At 44.2% G+C, this 22,808-nt stretch overlaps 1 protein-coding gene across 1 annotated transcript in view; it reads left to right on the forward strand.

Annotated features, from left to right (window-relative positions):
* The window catches only part of ENPP1 (ectonucleotide pyrophosphatase/phosphodiesterase 1), a 208,465-nt gene that overhangs the window by 71,125 nt on the left and 114,532 nt on the right, over positions 1 to 22,808 (forward strand). Inside the window, exons 3-4 of the mRNA XM_068231575.1 lie at positions 13,862 to 13,978; positions 21,655 to 21,780. Coding sequence (XP_068087676.1) covers positions 13,862 to 13,978; positions 21,655 to 21,780 — 243 coding nt within the window. The remainder of the gene's footprint in view (positions 1 to 13,861; positions 13,979 to 21,654; positions 21,781 to 22,808) is intronic.

A 22,808-nucleotide genomic window follows, 5' to 3' on the forward strand; every position in this document is an offset into this window, starting at 1 on the left:
TTTTTTTTAATAATTTAATTTTTTTAAATAAAAAAACGGTTTTACACTATGCTGGTCCCTGTTTGAGTCTTAGGGACACTGAGGCTGGAGGAGGATCGTGGGTATTATCTATGAAGCTTGATTGCTGGTCTGTGCTGGGTCAGCCATGATATTTGGTGAGAGGCCTCATTGAGTATATGATGAAGGAGCACGTGGTGTTTCTGTAAGATCTGGGAGCACTATTGGTTTTTACGAGTGACATTGTCATCAATACAGTACCAGACTATTCGAGTGTTTATTCTGTTTTATGCCCCCATGTTTGAGGATACAAGAGGAAGTTACATACACCCAAGATATCTTGTACACTGGCTGGGCCAGAAGCGCTATTAGCTGATCCTGAAAAGGCAGCTTAACATCTGGTGAGCGTATACTGGTTATTATCTATTACAGGAAGATTCCCTGATCTGTATGCAGCTTTCAGAGCGTGGATGCAATTATATATGAACTGTTGCGGGACTTTTATATGTTTATGCTTTTGGTTCAAGGATAAAGAAATGCTTATTATGGGACTGTACTGTTGAGCGCCCTGTTAATTTTATATATATATATATATATATATATATATATATTTCATTTAAAGTGACACACACACTTAAATACAGGAGCGACCCAGAGAAAAAGTGCAATATACAATTTTATTATTAAGATATTGATTGAGGAGCGCACATTATAGGTAAATTTTATTGTGGTTAACAGTGACATGCACATCTGGGAGGTTCAGGGATGGCCGGGGTGGGAAGATCATAAATTCCATTTTGTCTATATTTAGTTTCAGGAACCTAGTGGACATCCAGGAGGCGATGGCTGTTAGGCAGGAGGAGACCTTGTCCATGGTAGTGGTGGATATGTCAGGGGGGTGGAGGTAGATCTGGGTGTCATCTGCATACAGATGATAGTTAAAACCCATGGAGGAGATAACCTTGCCAATGGAGGATGTGTATAGGGAGAACAGTAGGGGGCCAAGGACCGAGCCTTGGGGGACTCCCACAGAGAGGTGGTTGGGGGTGGAAGAGGACTCATTGAAGGAGGTTGTGAAAGAGCAGTTTGGAAAGGTAGGATGAAAGCCAGGTCAGGGCGAGGTCGTGAATGCCCATGGACTGGAGGGACTGGAGGAGTGATGGTGCGCTGATCACGGAGATTATTCCGCAAACGTTACAGAATGACCAGCCAAACCGTAATTCCCAGTGTAGAGGGAATTTCCGATTTGTACACTTTTGTTGAATATGGGTCCTGTGTCTTTAAGAGCTTCAAAAAACTGGATTCAGAGACTTCCTCTCTGAATGTGTAAAATTTTGTCTGAATCCTACCTTTCAAATTACTGATCCATCCACGTCAGCTCTTGAATTTGCTTATGTGCTCTTTCAAGGGGATCTGTTCACCTGGGCTTATAATGTATTAAAAGTCAATTCTTGGAGTGATAGACTGTATCAATTTCTTACATTGATCTTCTCTCACTGGTTTAAGCTCCCTTGTTTACCACCTGCTCTGTTTGAATTTGTAGCTGTTAATAAGTCAGCTGATCTATCCCTTCCATACAAAACCATGCAGTATGACAATCAGTTCAATGTTTCTGTTGCTACTTCAGGTTTTAAACAGCAGCCATCCAAAGTTGCTAAAAAGAAAAAATCTAAAAAACACAAACATCTGAATAAAACGTTTCCTAGTGATGTTGACAATGATGTTGCTCAGTGTCAGGATTTTTTGCCCCAATCTGAAGCATTTGTGGATCCCTTAATAGGCAAAATTATTTTCTATATTAAAGGAGTAAGAAAGTCTATGCATATTCCTGACCCCAACCCTTATGAGTGCTACTTAGATACCGGGTTGTTTGAGCCCCCATTTGCTCCATGGGATATTGGAGCGTAGGTTGATGAGTTCGAGATTGATTGAAAGGCGTTTTGTGATTTCTACATCGCAGAAAGCGCAGAGACGCTAAACGCTTGTTGAAATTCTGTGTACACTTTGATAGATTCTGATGAGTGTGACCAATGTTTTGTGGATCCAGTGATGTGTGTCTGGCAGACGATCTTGGATGAGTTGCACACACACCAGTCAATTGATTCCAATAGAGAGACATCGTTATCAAATGATTGTTCCTGCCTTCCTGGGGTAAAGCATGTGAGTTTGGACACCTTGCGATCTGAAATGAATGGGTGTACCTTTGTGGTTGATTCCTGTGCGAATCCTGAAAGATTCTCTTCTGACTGTGTGCAGTTTGAATCTATGCGATCTAATGCTTGTTTCTCGGATGTTCCTGCAAAGTGTGATCAACATGAATGTGTCATTCCTCTCAAAGGTAGATGGGATCCTTTGTCATCAAAAAACAGATCTTTAAGATCTTCCATCTATGATCCTGCCATGGGAAAAAGTCCTAAATTATGCAGCATCAAAAGTAAAATTAATATGTCTAATAAAGTTTCTCATGTTGTTGTCGCCACTTCTTTTGCAAATGAATCTATGCCTCATTCTGGTCACACCTGTGAAAGCCTGTTGCCTGATGACAGTTGCTCCAGTGTTTCTGTCCTAAATGCCTTGCAGTCTGCTCCGCAGATCGCGGAGGTTTGCGCTATGGAAGCGTCAGTTTCACAACCTAAAGCGATCTTGGATTCGCAAACTTTGCGTTCTGTCTCCTCGGATTCGACATCGTTAGCCGAGTCTAAGAGTGAGACAGCACTTTGGTTTTGCGAATCTGACTCTGAAGCATCTTTGCTGGGTCCAGAGAAGGTTTCTCTGTACCATGAATAACAATATGATGTCCAATCGCACTGACATTTGGGAGTCCCTTTCTTGCTTTGAAGAAAGTACTGGCTCTCCATCCTGTACTCTGGATGAGTCAATATTGCCTTGTACAATATCTCCTGCAATGTCCCTAGAGGCTCGTCTAGGTATTGCTGCTATTCTCACCTGTTTTTCTGCAGTTTTGGAGTTGCAAGCTAGTTTGACTGCTACGCAGAATTCTGGGTGCAGTGAGATTGAAGTTAGGGAGTCAGTGTGTGTTCCAGTAAATATTCCTGTACATCCCTCTCATGATGTTGAAATTCAGTCGCAGCTTATGGTGGAACCATTCCTGGGACATCTGCCCTGTCTGCAGGAGGTATTTAATGTTCAGCCCTGTAACATGGATAGTTCAGAATCCTTCACAGAAAACTTGGAAAATGACATTTCTGAGGTCTTAGTTGATGTTTTGGAGGTTTCCAAGTCCCTCCTAAAGGGTGCAGAACTTCTAGGAGATACCTCCTGCCCCCCAGATCCGTCTGAGGTTTTGCCCACTTCAGTGGGCATTGTTGTTGTGCTGACTACCTTTGCAGCTCTTGTGGAGCTTCACTCATGTGTAGTCAATGATGATATTACAGTCACAGAAATTTCTGAATTTGACTCCGAGTCTTCTTTTGAAAGACCAGTACCTGTGACCTCTACTCGTGGTGATTTTCTTCCCGGTCCTGGTTTTGGTCTTGTCGTGTCGGACTCTGAGGTTGGCAGATCCCCGACATGTCCTGAGGTTTCTCCTGTGCTGGTGTACCCCGATGTGCTCTGTGACCCAGAAAGCCCAAGTGTGCCTCGGTTACCAGCATGCTCAGATGCTTCCTCGGTGGAGACATGTTCTGATGTTGCCTGCCTGCTTGCATGCCCAGAAGTGGTCCCTGAAAGTCCTGACCTTGATGGGTGTCCTAGTAATTCTGAATCTGGAATAATCATAGGTTCCATAGGGGCTCTTGGTAGTTCTCCATGTGGGCCTGGTGAGCGTTCTGGCCTCTTGGGATCTCTGCGGAGCTTCAAAGGGTTCTGGGAGATTCCGGGAGAAACTTTGCTTGGTACCCTGGATAAGATCAACAGCGGCTTTTGTGTTAAAAGAGACACTTCAAACAGGTATTGTGGCAGGTTTGGTATTTTCGGACGCTCCCTGGAAGGTGGTGGGTATTGTCTGGAGGGTGTCGATGGCTTCTTCTCTGGCGTTCACAGTCCTGATGGGTGTTATGCTGAGACTGGTAGTACTGATCGGAATGTTTCGGTGGCTTCTGCTTCTGATGAGGTCGGTTTCGAGTGGACTGACTCTGGAATTGGGCCTTGTCGGGCTGTCCTGACCTTCATGAGTCTTCAGTTACAGTTTTTTGCTAATACCAGTTTTGAGGGACGTCTGGTATCCGTCCCTAGAGGGGGGGGGGGGGGTACTGGGATGATCCGCTCAGCTGGCTGCACTGGCTGCACTGGCAGACAGCTGTTTGACCATTCCTCTAGTCTGAAGGTTACAGGTCTCTGGAAGAGAGACCTGTCTTTCCTTTGCAAGTTTCTGGTCTGTTCTGCTGTTCAGGAATTTGCATACATTCGTTATGCAAATCCCCTACCTGCCTCCTGTGATGACTGGCACTATAAAAAGCTATGTTTCCCAGAGACCTTTGCTGGTCATTTCTTCAGGGTTTGTTGTAAACACTCCTAGAGTGTCAGCCATGCTATTTCTTGTTAAAGTTATCTTAGAGTAATTCTTGAAACTGTACTAGGCAGTTCCTAGTCCAGTTAGATTGCATATCTGTTTTGTCTGTCTGTTGCGATTGTCCTGTCCCAGCGGTGGTCGACAGGAAATCGTTCTGTTTGTCTGGGTGCTAACCGGGTCAACGGTTGCTACCGGTAGCCCCTTCTGATCTGTCTTGCCTGAATCGCACTAGCCTTGCGCTAGTGCTGTGGATCCTTCTGTTCTGTTTTCCTGGATCGCACTAGCCTCTAGCGGTAGTGCTGTGGATCCTTCTGATCTGTCTTGCCTGAATTGCACTGGCCTTGCGCTAGTGCTGTGGATCCTTCTGTTCTGTTTTCTTGGAGTATAGCTGGAGCAGCGGTTGCTACCAGCTATCTCATCCGCCGGTCTTGCTTGGATCGCACTAGCCTCTAGCGGTAGCGGCTGTGGATCCTTCCTAGCTTATTCCTGTTTTCCGTTTGTCTGTCTTATCTGATACGAACGCTTGCTGTAGGCTCGGTGGGCTAACTGTTAAGCAAGCGCTCGCGTTCTCTGTTTCGTGTTTGTCTGTCGGTGGTTAGTTAAGCGTGCTTGTCTCTGTTGTGCTTAACACGCGGAGACCACGCTGTAAACGCGTTCGCTGTTGCGAATGAGTGCGGTGTTCGCGTTTAGTTAGCGTTTGTTATTTTCCTTATCTTCTCATTGTATGATTTGCTGTGCCTTTGCTACTCTCTTCCTCTGTCTTGCTTAAGCCTTGTGTTACCTCTAGCAATCGCCTCTCTCGCGATTGCGTTCCTACTTTGTTTCTGCTGATGTGTGTTCACTGTCACTGGGTCGCGACTAGATTGGTGAACACACATTCATCCTGTACCTGTGCTCTTTCTCTTTAAGGGCTGTTCAGCCCCGCATTGTCTTGATCTGTACAATCCCCATCTGGCATCTGTGGCCGTGCAGCGGTTGTACTCATCTGCACTCCACAGCACCATTTGCCGGTGGGAATTGCCCTCTACTGGTGCTTGCACCAAAGCTGGGTTCCCCCCTTCATACGCTTGTGGAGGTTTTCCGCCATGTCAGCGCACGCCTGGTGCGCTGATCACAGAGATTATTCCGCAAACGTTACACAAAAGCTGCTGAAAGGTCAAGGAGGAAGAGAATGGAGTATTTACCTTCAGCTTTAGCTAAGGCAAGGTCATTGACCACTTTGGAGAGAGCAGTTTCGGTTGAGTGGGCAGGCCGAAATCCATAAATGCAATGTGCTTGTGGTGCAATTTTTCCCTGCCGCAAACATTGGTGCAGCTACATTTTTTATGTGCTTAACCCTCCTGGCGGTATAAAAAAATCTGCCAGGAGGGAGCGCAGCAGTTTTTTTAAAAAAAATTTTCCCCTATATCATGTAGCGAGCCCAGGGCTCGCTACATGATAGCCGCTGCTCAGCGGCATCCCCCCGCCCTCTTCGATCGCCTTCGGCGATCTCTGATCAGGAAATCCCGTTCAAAGAACGGGATTTCCTGGAGGGCTTCCCCCATCGCCATGGCGACGGGACGGGATGACGTCACCGACGTCACTGACGTCGGGACGTCATTGGGAGTCCCGGGCCACCCCTCGGCGCTGCCTGGCACTGATTGGCCAGGCAGCGCACGGGGTCTGGGGGGGCCGTGAGGCGCGACGGATAGCGGCGATCGTGTGCTGGCGCAGCTAGCAAAGTGCTAGCTGCGTCCAGCAAAAAAAAAATTAAACAAATCGGCCCAGCAGGGCCTGAGCGGCACCCTCCGGCGGCTTACCCCGAACTACGTTCGGGGTTACCGCCAAGGAGGTTAAAGGACAACTGTAATGATAGAGACATGAAGGCTGCCATATTAATTTCTTTTTTAAGCAATACCAGTTGCCTGGCTGCCCTGGTGATCCTCTGTCTCTAATACTTTTAGCCATAGACCCTGAACAAGCATGCAGCAGATCAGGGGTTTCTGACATTATTGTCATCTGACAAGATTAGCCACATGCTTGTTTCTGGTGCTATACAGACATTACGGCAGCCAAATAGATCAGCATGGCTGCCAAGCAATTGGTATTGTTTAAAAGGAAATAAAAGTGCTCTTCTCACTTCAGTTGTTCTTTAAGGCCCTGTACAAAGTATAAGTGAACCGGAAAATTGAATCGCAATCGCAGTGGTATGAAATGTTCTGCAATCCGGCAATTAATTGTTTTTTTCCTCCAAGTGCAAATCGCAAACGTGCTACAATCATGCTTTACCCCCTAAATAATGTACAGGAGCGCTGGGTTAAGAGAATGTATTTATTATTCCTCAGATAGCATCTGAAAATTCCACATATAGGGCTTGATTCAATAAAGTGTGATAACTGCTATCACAGCAGTTATCATGCAAGCTGCCACGCGCAAAGGTTTGCGCGCGAACAGCGTTACTTTGCGTGATAAGCAAAGGTTTGCGGGTGATCACGTGCGCTTTTCATGTGAAATGTGCATGTGATCGCGTGCTAACCTTCGCTTATCATGTGAAGTAACGCTGTTCACGCACAAACCTTTGCGATAGCAGTTATCACACTTTCGTGAATCAAGCCCCAGTTGAATGACCCCCAAGGTCTCCCGATCTGACCACCACCATTCAACTGGCCCACGACGACCAATCCACTTTCCAGGAAACTGTTCATCTAGGAATGCTCGGACCTGACACCCATAATGTGGTGGTGCACCATCTTGCTGGAAAAACTCAGGGAACATGCCAGCTTCAGTGCATAAAGTGGGAAACACATCATTATGTAATAATTTCGCATATCCAGTGGCCTTGAGGTGTCCACTGATGAAGAATGCCCCACTATCTTTGTACCCCATATACCACACCATTGGTTTTTTAATAGGAAGAGGGTACGAGATGTGCAGCACCTGAAACTACGGATACTGGAAGCCTGTGCTAGCATTTCTCCTGCCGTGTTGCTATCAGTGTGTGAAGAGTGGAAGAAGAGGGTTGCATTGACAATCCAACACAATGAGCAGCACATTGAACACATTTTATAAGTGGTCAGGAATTTGTAAATAACTCATGAAAGAATAAAGTTATGTTAAAACCAAGCACACCATTGTTTTTCTTGGTAAACTCCCAATAAGTTTGATGTCACATGACCCTCTTCCTATTGAAAAAACAAAAGTTGGATTCAAAATGGCCCACTTCAAAATGGCCACCATGGTCACCACCCATCTTGAAAAAGTTTCCCCGCTCACATATACTAATGTAGCACAAACAGGAAGTTAATATCACCAACCATTTCCATTTTATTAAGGTGTATCCATATAAATGGCCCAGCCTGTATATACACTCACCTAAAGGATTTTTAGGAACACCTGTTTAATTTCCAATTAATGCAGTTATCTAATCAAACAATCACATGGCAGTTGCTTCAATGCATTTGGGTGTGTGGTCCTGGTCAAGACAATCTCCTAAACTCCAAACTGAATACAGAATGGGAAAGAAAGGTGATTTAAGCAATTTTGAGCATGGCATGGTTGTTGGTGCCAGATGGGTCGGTCTCAGTATTTCACAATCTGCTCAGCTCCTGGAATTTTCACGCACAACCATTTCTAGGGTTTACAAAGAATGGTGTGAAAAGGGAAGAACATCCAGTATGCGGCAGTCCTGTGGGCGAAAATGCTTTGTTGAGGCTAGAGGTCAGAGGAGAATGGGCCGACTGATTCAAGCTGACAGAAAAGCAACATTAAATCACAAATGATACCTTTTTGGAGGAAAAATAAGAATAAAACGTAACTTTTAATTCATATCCCTAAAATAGATCAAATACGAAAACTACTAATAGTGAACATGTGAAACAATTGGGTTGGCGGACATATTGTTAATAGTCATTACGACAGGCCTGCCAATTTCCCACTGTAGACCTATTATAAACCCTACACCCAAAGCCCTACATGTTTCGTTTCATTAATCTGAAACTTCGTCAGGAGTGAACAGTATTAAAGTGCTAGAGTGGAAAGACATGCTAAAATAATAAAGACATTATAAATATCACATAGTACACATATTGAAGTAGTAGCTAATATGGCCCCAATTGCCAGCCAAATTGGGGCCATATTAGCTACTACTTCAATATGTGTACTATGTGATATTTATAATGTCTTTATTATTTTAAAACGTCTTGGCAGGCCTGTCGTAATGACTATTAACAATATGTCCGCCAACCCAATTGTTTTACATGTTCACTATTAGTAGTTTTCGTATTTGATCTATTTTAGGGATATGAATTAAAAGTTACGTTTTATTTTTATTTTTCCACCAAAAAGGTATGTATCATTTGTGATTTATGTGAATTCAGGTGTGTTATACGAAGAGCAACGTTGACTGAAATAACCACTCATTACAACCAAGGAATGCAGCAAAGCATTTGTGAAGCCACAACATGTACAATCTTGAGGCGGATGGGCTACAACAGCAGAAGACCCCACCGGGTACCACTCATCTCCACTACAAATAGGAAAAAGAGGCTTCAATTTGCACAAGCTCACTAAAATTGGACAGTTGAACACTGGAAGAATGTTGCCTGGTCTTATGAGTCTCGATAGTCAGAATAAACAGAATTAGAATATAAATCCATCATGCCTTGTTACCACTGTGCAGACTGCTGGTGGTAGTGTAATGGTGTGGGGGATGTTTTCTTGGTACACTTTAGGCCCTTTAGTGCCAAATGGGCATCGTTTGAATGCCACGGGCTACCTGAGCATTGTTTCTGACCATGTCCATACCTTCATGACCACCATGAACCCATCCTCTGATGGCTACTTCCAGCAGGATAATGCACCATGTCACAGAGCTCAAATCATTTCAAATTGGTTTCGTGAACATGACAATGAGTTCACTGTACTAAAATGGCCCCCACAGTCACCAGATCTCAACCCAATAGAGCATCTTTGGGATGTGATGGAACGGCAGCTTTGTGCCCTGGATGTGCATCCCACAAATCTCCATCAACTGCAAGATGCTATCCTATCAATATAGGCCAACATTTCTAAAGAATGCTTTCAGCACCTTGTTAAATCAATGCCATGTAGAACTAAGGCAGTTCTGAAGGCGAAAAGGGTCAAACACCGTATTAGTATGGTGTTCCTAATAATCCTTTAGGTGAGTGTATAAATATATATATATATATATATATATATATATATATATATATATATATATATATATATATATATATATATATATATATATATCTGCCTCTAAAATCCAAAATGTATTAGAAAAGAGATTATGCTAAAAATAAAAAAATAAAAAAAAATGAAAAGGAAGAAAACACCCAAATGAGTGTCCTGTTTCACTTCACTGCAAATTTCCTCCTTTCAGTTCCACAATGTGCTTGAAAAAGCACAAGCTATTTTCTGATGGCCAAACATATCCAGTATCAAAGTTTATTAATGTCTGTGCAGCGATAAGGTTGCACTCTGTATGTGCCGATAAGGCCACACCGTGTATGCACTGATAAGTCGCACTTAAGCCTCATCAACACGGTACAATTTTCCATCAGATATATAGATCTATTAGCTAGATCTAATAAGAAATTGCATCGTGTGTAGATGTCCAAATTGTTTCAGATCAATTTTGTGATAGATTTTGCTTTGATAAGTACCCAAAATCTATTGCAAAATCTAACGCAATGCGATTGGACTGGTTAGAAACTATCTAATAGATCTGTCTAATAAATCCGATGTGATGGAAAATTGTACGGTGTAGATGAGGCTTTAAGGTTCCTGGGTTCTTACGTCTGTTTCACATGGTTTCATTGCTGAATCAAAGCCCCTGCTGGTCGCTTTGTGCTCAATTCATGCCGTCTTCACCCCTCCTCTACTGTTCAGCTGAGTGGCTACTTCCGGGTGCAGCGATGTACTAGCCAGTGATGTCACTTCCTCCGGTGTACTGTTGGATCCCACATACGTCTCCTTCATTGGAAAAGATAACGTTTTGATGCATATCCACTCTACACTGTGCTCTTTAAACAAACGTGTTTGGGCACACTCGCCCACCTTCTTCAGGGTTAAGCTTTACACCCGCAGGCTGAAGATTGTGGCAGAAATGTGGCTTGTGGAAAATAAGTGAACTGTGATCACATCGCAGTGCGATCATGTTACAGTGGAAAAGAGCCCTTAGGGAAATTAGAATTATTGCTCGGCAGGCAGGAGAGTAAGGATGAGAGGAGGTACATGAAGGAGTGGCATCCTGCAGCATGGGTAAGTCAAGAAGACAATGACATTAATTAATCAAGCATTACCCGATTCGACAATGCTGAAAACAGCTGAGTTTACGGAGCATTTAGTAAAATGTCAATTCACCAAGTCTGTTATCACATGGCAAGCTAAAATGACTGAGCAGTGAGGTAAATTACCGACTTGTGAGGTAAACACCTCCAATACATGTCAGCAAATGTCAATTCATGAAGTTCCAAGCATGTGGTACAGCCCAGGAACGTGTTCCCTTTTTACTTACAGCTCCTATCTGTTAAATACTAGCTTCAAATGCTTTCTGTGTGAATATCCCCATGATTGACAGGAGCAGAGAGTCAATAGGGACAGCCTCTCTCCCCTGCTACTCCCTTTGATAGGCTTTGATAGCTTCTCAGGTGGAACAAGCTTTTCTACCCCCCAGGCAGAGAGCAGAGAGAAGGAACAAAAGAGGTTTCCCCTGCCTCCCTTCAGATGTTTAACCCTTTAGGCTTCTGTTTGAAGATGCAGAGAAGCAAGTGGGGAAATCACCTTAGCATGGCATGTGTAATGTCTCTTGGAGTTCATCTAAGCTGTGGCAATTAAATAAAATGTTAAGAAAGACTAATAATCAGATTCAAAATGAGCTGAGGCAGTATAACAAACATGTACATTCTAAAGGGATGTCGGAATGCCTCTTACCAGTGGCGTAGCTAAGGAGCTGTGGGCCCCGATGCAAGATTTACAATGGGACCCCCCAAGCACTCTATACATAACAATTGATATGGCACACCAAAACCTGCCAATGCAACTACAGTGTCAGAGCTGCAAGAAGGGGATGGGGAACAGTTTGTTAGTGATCACTACTATTCAAAGTATCTATAGAAGTGTAACGATTGTGGAACTTCCTCCGTAACCAGCGCACAATGCGTGCGCTGATACGGCGGAAATCCTCCACAAGCGTATAATTTCAGGAACCCAGCAAAAGGTGCTAAGCACCCGTAGAGGGAAACTCCTGTCGGCAGATGGCGCTGAGGAGTGCAGAGGAACCAATCCTCTGTACCTCCACAAATGCCAGACAGGAATTGTACGAAGCGCAGAACGCAATCGCAAGAGAAGCGATTGCGAATGAGAACGAGCAAAGGGACAGGTTGTATCTGTGTGTGCGCTAATCTAGTCGCCACCCCGCGACAGCGCGCACACAACAGCAGATACGAAACAGAGACGCAACCGCAAGAAAGGCGATTGCCAAAAGTGACACAAGGCAGATCAGAACAGAATACGAGGATAGCAAAGGCACAGCAAATCATACAATGAGGAGATACGGAAAACAAAAAACGCTAACTGAACGCGAACACCGCACTCATTCGCAACAGTGCACGCGTTCATGAGCGGTCTCCACGTGATAAGCACAATAGAGACAAGCACGCCTAACTAACCAGCTATACTCCAAGAACAGAGATCAGAATGATTTCCTGTCGACCACCGCTGGGACAGGACAATCGCAACAGAACAAACAAAACAGATAAGCAATCCTAACTGCACTAGGGGGACCTGCCTAGCGCAGTTTCAGAAATTACTCTAAGCTGAACTTCAAACAAAGAGTAAGGCTGACACTCCTCCAGGAGCGTTTCACAGGAAGGAATCCTTATGACCAGCCAAGCATTGTGGGAAACACATAGTACTTATAGTACACGCCTCCAATGAATGTGGCCAGGCAATTTGCATGACAACGCATGCAAATTCCTCAGCAAGCACAAGCTGCAAAACTGACAGAAGCTCTCCTTTCCAGAGTCCTGCAGCATGCAAACCTAAACAATGGTCAAAAAGCTGCCTGCCTGCACAGGCAGCTGAGCAGATCATTACAAGAAGTGATTATTACCAGCACAGGACCAATAAAGAGCTAATACTGTAGTTGAGGGAGGGCCCTTCGGGCCCATCTGGCCCAAGGGCCCCGATGCGGTGGCTACCTCTGCACCCCCTATTGCTACGCCCCTGCCTCTTACTATTGTAATGCCATCACTGCACGGAACAGCATGTAACAACACAGAGACAGCTCCACACTGCTCTGCTGTAACCGAACAAGTTTTTTGTGAACTGAAGCAACTTATTTTGGTAAATTACTGAACCTCCACCGCACTTGTTAAAATATTGATGAATTACACTAACAAAAAAAGTCTAAAATACCGAATGTGGTATTTTCCAAGAGTTTTTTTGTTTTGTTTTTTATCATACAGTCTTTGATAAATTGACACCAAATGTGCTTGTTCCTGCTTGTCATTTAGTGATCTACGATAGTGAATTGCTAAACAATACCATTTGACTGTTGTACACATGCCAGATTCTCAGCCAGAACCTTGCAGACCAATCGCCTTGGCCGAGTTTTCTCTAGCATGTGTATGAGGTTTTAGACTGAGTTTATCAATGTACACAAGTCATCATGAAAGAGTTATAATCTTTGGCATCCTGATAAATGAAGTTATTCTACTGGGAATAGTTTTCCTGGAGACTGACAGTAATTCATGTCCACAAGCACAAAGTTATTATATTACCACTTATAATTAGACATCACCTGGAAGAGAATATCTGTTATCTCAGGAAGCAGACATTGAAGTATGGCAGCTGGGATTTTTCTATCTCTTGTGATGGGTCTGTTAAGATATCCGCAAATTAATTCCTAGTATCCTTGCCTTTTGAAAAGTTATTCATACATTCCATTACATAAGTATAGCATTTCCTTACCAGAATAAAGGCAGGAAATGTATATGCGTAGAACTGAAGAAAGGGTATGAGGTAATAATGGCATATGCTTTCACTTGACAATCTGCATTATACAACAGTTTATGCTTAAAAACAAAACAAAAAAATTTGGGGCAAGCCAACAGATTTGTATACATTTTTATTTTATACTATCTTACTATAACTGTACTTGGATTATGGAACAAATTAACTGGGCTTCCATTAAGTCTTATGGGGAAATTTGCTTTGGTATAAAAGTGCTTTGGATTACAAGCATGTTTCCAGGATAATGAATTATGCTTGCAAACCAAGGTTACACTGTATATAGATATGCACAGACTGTTGTTGTATTTTGGATTAATGTTTTGTATATATTACAACACAAGCTAACTACTGTATATTGTAATATTTTGAACATTACAGTAAATAGCTGCAAAAATCGATGTTTTGAGCGAAAATTTGGGAGCTGCCGCTGTGATGCCGCTTGTGTGGAGCTTGGGAACTGTTGTTTAGACTATCAAGACATATGCATAGAGCCAGGTAAGGAGCCTTACACAATATAATGCCCTGAACTTGGTATATCCAGCTTCCATACGATATAGACAGTACATAGCATTTGTTGATAGCCATTCTGTATGATCATCCTCAGGATACTACCAGAGTGGGTCTCATTAAAAAAAAAAATGTCTTCATCAAAAATGTGGTTGTATATTCAATGCTACTAATATGGGTTTATTTAACCATTTCAGCCCGTGGGGATTTTTCACCTTATGCATCAGAGCAATTTTCACCTCCCATTCATTCGCTAACAACTTTATCACTACTTATCACAATTTATTGATCTATATCTTGTTTTTTCCGCCACTAATTAGGCTTTCTTTGGGTGATACATTTTGCTAAGAATTATTTATTTATAAATGCATTTTAACAGGATTAATGAGAAAAAAAATGGAAAAAAATTCATTATTTCTCAGTTTTCGGCCATTATAGCTTTAAAATAATCCACGCTACCATAATTAAAATCTATTTATTTTATTTGCCCGTATGTCCCGGCTATTATACCATTTAAAGTTTGTCCCTATCACAATGTATGGCACCAAGATTTTATTTGGAAATAAAGGTGCATGGTTTCCATTTTGCGTCCATTACTATTAACAAGCTTATAATTGAAAAACTGTTTGTAGTATACCCCCTTCAAATGCATATTTAACCACTTCCCGACCGCCTAACGCACAGAGGCGGCCGGGAAGTGGACCCCACAAGGATCAGCTCATGCCCAAAGGCGGCGGTCCTTGTAGGGGCATGGGCGGAGCGATCGCGTCATCCGTGACGCGATCCTCCGCCTGGCGCCGCTCACCCGCCGCAACATCCTGCCGGCCATACGGAAGCGCCGGCGGGATGTTAAGTCCGCGATCTCCGCATACAAAGTGTATAATACACTTTGTAATGTTTACAAAGTGTATTATACAGGCTGCCTCCTGCCCTGGTGGTCCCAGTGTCCGAGGGACCACCAGGGCAGGCTGCAGCCACCCTAGTCTGCACCCAAGCACACTGATTTCCCCCCCCCGCCCCAGATCGCCCACAGCACCCATCAGGACCCCCCCTGCCCACCCCCCAGACCCCTGTTTGCACCCAATCACCCCCCTAATCACCCATCAATCACTCCCTGTCACTATCTGTCAACGCTTTTTTTTTTATCCCCCCCCCTCCCCCCTGCCCCCTCCTGATCACCCCCCCACCCCTCAGATTCTCCCCAGACCCCCCCCCAGCCCCCCCCCCCTGTGTACTGTATGCATCTATCCCCCTGATCACCTGTCAATCACCCGTCAATCACCTGTCAATCACCCATCAATCACCCCCTGTCACTGCCACCCATCAATCAGCCCCTAACCTGCCCCTTGCGGGCAATCTGATCACCCACCCACACCAATAAATCGCCCGCAGATCCGACATCATATCACCACCCAAGCGCAGTGTTTACATCTATTCTCTACCCTAAACACCCACTAATTACCCATCAATCACCCATCAATCACCGCCTATCACCACCTGTCACTGTTACCCATCAGATTAGACCCTAATCTGCCCCTTGCGGGCACCCAATCACCCGCCCACACGCTCAGATTGCCCTCAGACCCCCCCTTATCAATTCGCCAGCGCATTACTTACATCTGTTCTTCCCTGTAATAACCCACTGATCACCTGTCAATCACCTGTCAATCACCCATCAATCACCCCCTGTCACTGCCACCCATCAATCACCCCCTGTCACTGCCACCCATCAATCAGCCCCTAACCTGCCCCTTGCGGGCAATCTGATCACCCACCCACACCAATAGATCGCCCGCAGATCCGACGTCCGATCACCTTCCAAGTGCAGTGTTTACATCTATTCTCTACCCTAAACACCCACTAGTTACCCATCAATCACCCCCTTTCACCACCTGTCACTGTTACCCATCAGATCAGACCCTAATCTGCCTCTTGCGGGCACCCAATCACCCGCCTACACGCTCAGATTGCCCTTAGACCCCCCTTATTAATTCGCCAGTGCAATATTTACATCTGTTCTCCCCTGTAATAACCCACTAATTACCTGTCAATCACCTGTCAATCACCTATCAATCACCCATCAATCACCCCCTGTCACTGCCACCCATCAATCACCCCCTGTCACTGCCACCCATCAATCAGCCCCTAACCTGCCCCTTGCGGGCAATCTGATCACCCACCCACACCAATAGATCGCCCGCAGATCCGATGTCCGATCACCTCCCAAGTGCAGTGTTTACATCTATTCTCTACCCTGAACACCCACTAATTACCCATCAATCACCCCCTATCACCACCTGTCACTGTTACCCATCAGATCAGACCCTAATCTGCCTCTTGCGGGCACCCAATCACCCGCCTACATGCTCAGATTGCCCTAAGACCCCCCCTTATCAATTCGCCAGTGCAATATTTACATCTGTTCTCCCCTGTAATAACCCACTAATTACCTGTCAATCACCTGTCAATCACCTATCAATCACCCATCAATCACCCCCTGTCACTGCCACCCATCAATCACCCCCTGTCACTGCCACCCATCAATCAGCCCCTAACCTGCCCCTTGCGGGCAATCTGATCACCCACAAGACAAGACAAGACCAGACAAATAACATTTATATTGCGCTTTTCTCCTTGCGGACTAAAAGCGCCAGAGCAGAGCAGCAGCCACTAGGGCGCGCTCTATTGGCAGTAGCAGTGTAAGGGAGACTTGCCAAAGGTCTCCTACTGAATTAGTGCTGGCTTACTGAACAGGCAGAGCCGAGATTCGAACCCTGGTCTCCTGTGTCAGAGGCAGAGCCCTTAACCATTACACCATAAGCTAACTGCTACCCACCCACACCAATAGATCGCCCGCAGATCCGACGTCCGATCACCTCCCAAGTGCAGTGTTTACATCTGTTCTCCACCCTAAACACCCACTAATTACCTATCAATCACCCCCTGTCAGTGCTGGTCGTAATGGAGAAAGCTACGCTTACGGATCATTACGCGTAATTTTACGCTATTACGCATTACGAAATTACGCTTACGGCATAGATATTCAATTTCGGAACATGTCTGTAATTACGCATAGCACTTACGCAATTACGCGTAAGTATACCGTAATTCAGGTTATTACGTTATAGGCTTACGCGTAAAATCCTACTAGCAATTAATGCGTAAGGTCATGCTGCCAAGCGGAAAAGTTGACGCATGGATCAATGTTAGGTAGCCGCCGACTTTAAGGGTTAATAGCAAAGCCCCCTTAAGTGCTAAGAGCCTCAAATTTGGAGAATATATTAAGGAGATCAGAAGAAATAAGAGGAAACATTTTTTTTTAAAAAAGACCTTATAGTTTTTGAGAAAATCGATGTTAAAGTTTCAAAGGAAAAATATATACATTTAAAAACCCGCCGACATTAACGGTTAATAGCAAAGCCTGCTTAAAATTTAGGAACACCAAATTCACAGGGTATATTAAGGGGATCAGTGGGAATAAGAGGAAACATTTTTTTTTCAAAAAGACCTTATAGTTTTTGAGAAAATCGATTTTTAAGTTTCAAGGGCGAAAATGTCTTTTAAATGCGGAAAATGTCAGCTTTTTTTGCACAGGTAACAATAGTGTTTTATTTTCATAGATTCCCCCAAGTGGGAAGAGTTTTACTTACTTCGTTCTGAGTGTGGGAAATATAAAAAAAAAATGACGTGGGGTCCCCCCTCCCAGACCTCTTTAACCCCTTGTCCCCCATGCAGGCTGGGATAGCCAGAATGCGGAGCACCGGCCGCATGGGGCTCCGCACCCTGACTATACCAGCCCGCATGGTCCATGGATTGGGGGGTCTCGGAAGGGGAGGGGCAGCCAAGCTTTCCCCTCCCCCTCCGAGCCCTTGTCCAATCCAAGGACAAGGGGCTCTTCTCCACCTCCGATGGGCGGTGGAGGTGGAGGCCGCGATTTCCTGGGGAGGGGTTCATGGTGGCATCTGGGAGTCCCCTTTAAAAAGGGGTCCCCCAGATGCCCACCCCCCTCCCAGGAGAAATGAGTATAGAGGTACTTGTACCCCTTACCGATTTCCTTTAAAGAGTTAAAAGTAAATAAACACACAAACACATAGAAAAAGTATTTTAATTGAACAAAAAACATAACCACGAAAAAAGTCCTTTAATATTCTTAATTAACCATTAATACTTACCTGTCCCTTTAAAAGCCAGTTCCCACGCAATATCCTCGGAAATATACTAATCAGTTACAATGTAACAAAGTTATTACAATGTAACAACTTTGTTACTTTGTAACACCACCGCACCCGACGTCACTCGCCGCTCACCCGCCGGCCGCCGCATACACGCTAGTCCCCGCCGGCTCCCGCCGTCCACTCCGCCCACACCTGTCACCCATATAAATGCTGGCACCCATGTGTGCCAGCATGTATATAGGTGACATGTGGGAGAGGCGGGGAGGGCAGCGGAGCCGGCGGGGACTTAGCGTCCCTTCACCCGACAGAGCTCTGAGCTATATTAGCTCAGAGCTCTCAAAAGCATCTTTGTATTTTGGCTCCAAGGAGCCCCATTGGTCCTTAGCAGACCAATGGGGTTCCTTCAAATCAGCTGGGTGGGAGAAATACCTCTGTAAATAACAATCTTTTGATTTTTTTACACACAATTGTCCATTTACAGAGTTATTTCTCCCACCTAGCATGGGTATGTGTAAAAATACACCCCAAAACACATTGTACTACTTCTCCCGAGTACGGCGATACCACATGTGTGGCACTTTTTTGCACCCTAACTGCGCTAAGGGGCCCAAAGTCCAATGAGTACCTTTAGGATTTCACAGGTCATTTTGAGACATTTCGTTTCAAGACTACTCCTCACGGTTTAGGGCCCCTAAAATGCCAGGACAGTATAGGAACCCCACAAATGAATCCATTTTAGAAAGAAGACACCCCAAGGTATTCTGTTAGTAGTACGGTGAGTTCATAGAAGATTTTATTTTTTGTCACAAGTTAGCGGAAATTGATTTTTATTGTTTTTTTTCAGAAAGTGTCATTTTCCGCTAACTTGTGACAAAAAATAAAATCTTCTATGAACTCACCGTACTACTAACGGAATACCTTGGGGTGTCTTCTTTCTAAAATGAGGTCATTTGTGGGGTTCCTAAACTGTCCTGGCATTTTAGGGGCCCTAAACCGTCAGGAGTAGTCTTGAAAACAAATGTCTGAAAATGACCTGTGAAATCCTACTCATTGGACTTTGGGCCCCTTAGCGCAGTTAGGGTGCAAAAAAGGGCCACACATGTGGTATCGCCGTACTCAGGAGAAGTAGTATAATGTGTTTTGGGGTGTATTTTTACACATACCCATGCTGAGTGGGAGAAAGATCTCTGTAAATGGACAATTGTGTGTAAAAAAAATAAAAAAAATTGTCATTTACAGAGATCTTTCTCCCACCCAGCATCGGTATGTGTAAAAATACACCCCAAAACACATTATACTACTTCTACTGAGTACGGCAATACCACATGTGTGGCACTTTTTTGCACCCTAACTGCGCTAAGTGGCCCAAAGTCCAATGAGCACCTTTAGGCTTTACAGGGGTGCTTACAAATGAGCACCCCCAAAATGTGAGGTCAGTAAACACACCCCACAAATGACCCCATTTTGGAAAGTAGACACTTCAAGGTATTCAGAGAGGGGCATGGTGAGTCCATGGCAGATTTCATTTTTTTTTTTTTGGTGCAAGTTAGAAGAAATGGAAACTTTTTTTTTTTTGTCACAAAGTGTCATTTTCCGCTTACTTGTGACAAAAAATAATATCTTCTATGAACTCACTATGCCTCTCAGTGAATACTTTGGGATGTCTTCTTTCCAAAATGGGGTCATTTGGGGGGTATTTATACTATCCTGGAATTCTAGCCCCTCATGAAACATGACAGGCAGTCAGAAAAGTCATAGATGCTTGAAAATGGGAAAATTCACTTTTTGCACCATAGTTTGTAAACACTATAACTTTTACCCAAACCAATAAATATAGGCTGAATGGGTTTTTTTTAATCAAAAACATGTTTGTCCACATTTTTCGCGCTGCATGTATACAGAAGTTTTACTTTATTTGAAAAATGTCAGCACAGAAAGTTAAAAAAATAATTTTTTTGCCAAAATTCATGTCTTTTTTGATGAATATAATAAAAAGTAAAAATCGCAGGAGCAATCAAATAGCACCAAAAGAAAGCTTTATTAGTGACAAGAAAAGGAGCCAAAATTCATTTAGGTGGTAGGTTGTATGAGCGAGCAATAAACCGTGAAAGCTGCAGTGGTCTGAATGGAAAAAAAGTGGCCGGTCCTTAAGGGGGGTAAAGCCCTAGGTCCTCAAGTGGTTAAAAAGTTCAGACCCTTGGGTAACTATTTATATATATCTTTTTTTTTAATTGTAATTTTTTTTTTTTTTACCATTAAAAATTTTATTTGGTTAATATTTTGGTGTGGGGCATAAACAGTTAATTATTTATGTTTTTTATGTTGTTGAATGTGTGGAGTGTAATGTAAAAAATATGTAGATGTAGTTTTACTATTTGGCCACCTTTGTTTTTGTTTTCCCTCCTTGTACTTCTCGCTAAGCGGAAGTACAAGGGGAATGCGGAAATCTTTCCGGGCAGAAGAACTGAAGCCTCACAGGTGAGCGCTTCAGTTTTTCTGCGGGGGACAGGGTCGGTGATCGGGATCCATGTTCCCTTTCACTTATCCCAGGGCTACCGGGGGACACCACGGGGTCGCGCCCTCGATCGTGTGCGGGAGCGCAGGTGAGCAGCCGCCCGGACGTGAGCTTCACGTCTGGGTGGCTGAAATGGTTAATATGTTTTCTGATAATACAATTAAAAAAAAAAAATGTTTTGACTCACATTGTACAGTCTATGTAATAGTACTATAATCCTGTCATTGCTGCATGGTACAGAAATGTAAACACTGCCTTAGACTACTTAGTAGACTCCGCAGCTATTAATGGGTGCGTATCTGGAATTTAGATGGATGGTCTACTGACCCTCGCTTGTTGTAAATAACATACTGCATACAGCTCAGTGCAGGGATGTAAGTATAGACGAGCAGGGGAGCTGCCCCTGTGATTACAGGGGGTCCCAGAGCTGTAGGGGCCCCCACTACTAACCTTCTCTTCCTCCGATACAGGGGACTATACTTCTGATGAGGTGTTTTTGTGGCTACACTTGTTATGGATCTGATGATCATGATGGCCACCGTTGTTTTATGAACCTGGTGAGATGGGTCCTCAGGCTGTGAAGTGCACCAAGGAGATGTAATGGAAGGGCTGTGAACATTGGGGGGCCCTATCAAAGTTTCACTGGGGGCTCCATGAATTGTAGTTATGCCACTGGCTCTGTGTGCTAATGCCCATGTTGGAACTCAGAGTGGTGTGATGCCATTAACCTAAGTCAATAGATGTCATCAACCCACCACTTTGCTATACATCCAGATGCACCTCTTGTAGCATTGCACTGGATCCCCATCCCCAGGCAGCAGTGGTGAGAGGTGGTGCTGATTGGTGTGCTTCGTTTATAAACTGTGTTAATGGTATATCTAATAAAAAGTATAAAAAAAGTTGGCTGTACTAATTACTGAAAGGTGAATGCTTAATCCTTTGTGATTAACTTGATGTCATTTATTTCTACGCAGCTCACATATGGACATGTGACAAGCTAAGATGCGGTGAGAAGAAGTTGCACGACAGCCTGTGTTCCTGCTCTGATGACTGCAAAGACACAAATGACTGCTGTATTAATTATGATTCTGTCTGTAGAGGTAATTGAGCTGGATATTTTCTCTGTGTATAGGACATTATGCTGTCAATGCAAACCAATGATTGTCCAGAGTGAACTCTGCTGTTAGAATTTCAGATTGCCCAGCAAGCTCATGGTGAACCAGAACCAGAACTCCTAGGAGTGTGTAAGGGGATAAAAGAGACCAAAAAGCCTTCTTACTAAGATGATATCTAAATCATAAGTTTGCCTTCTCAATGTGTCCCCGAGCCAAAGCTCAGGTACCAAACTAGATACTTACATAAAGAGAGGGAAGCCTCAGGATCCTATTGAGGCTTCCCTCTCTATTCTAATGACCCCTGTCGCTGAGCGCGGCATCAGGGCAGTTTCTAGGCTAAATTGCACCCAGGGCAAGGGTTTAAAAATAGTGCCCCCCCCATGGACTTCGCAAGCCTATACTACGCCCAAAGTATAGGTTGTCATGTATGGGTGCCCCCAGTATAGGTAGCCAGGCATAGGTGTCCCCCAGTCTAGGTAGCTAGCTATAGGTGCCACCAGTATAGGTTAGCCAGGCATAAGTCCATAGTATAGGTAGCCAGCTATTGGTGCTCCCAGTATAGGTTAGCTAGGTATAGGTGCCACCAGTATAGGCTAGCTAGGTATAGGTGCCACCAGTATAGGTTAGCTAGGTTAGGTGCTTTCTGTATAGGTAGCTAGTTATAGGTGCTGCCAGTATAGGTTAGCTAGGTATAGGTGGTCCCAGTATAGGTAGCTAGGTATGGGTGCCTTCAGTATAGGTATATAGGTATAGGTGCCTTCATTATAGGTAGCTAAGTAAAGGTGCCTTCATTATAGGTGGCTAGGTATAGGTGCAGCCAGTATAGGTTAGCTATGTATTGGTGCCTTCAGTATAGGTAGCTAGTTATAGGTGCCTTCAGTATAGGAAGCTAGGTATACGTACCTTCAGTATAGGTAGCTAGGTATACGTGCCTTCAGTATAGGTGCCTTCAACATAGGTAGCTAGGTATAGGTGCAGCCAGTATATGTTAGCTAGGTATATGTGCCCCACCA

Source organism: Hyperolius riggenbachi, chromosome 4 (assembly GCF_040937935.1).
Source record: "Hyperolius riggenbachi isolate aHypRig1 chromosome 4, aHypRig1.pri, whole genome shotgun sequence".
Taxonomy (NCBI): Eukaryota; Metazoa; Chordata; class Amphibia; order Anura; family Hyperoliidae; genus Hyperolius; species Hyperolius riggenbachi.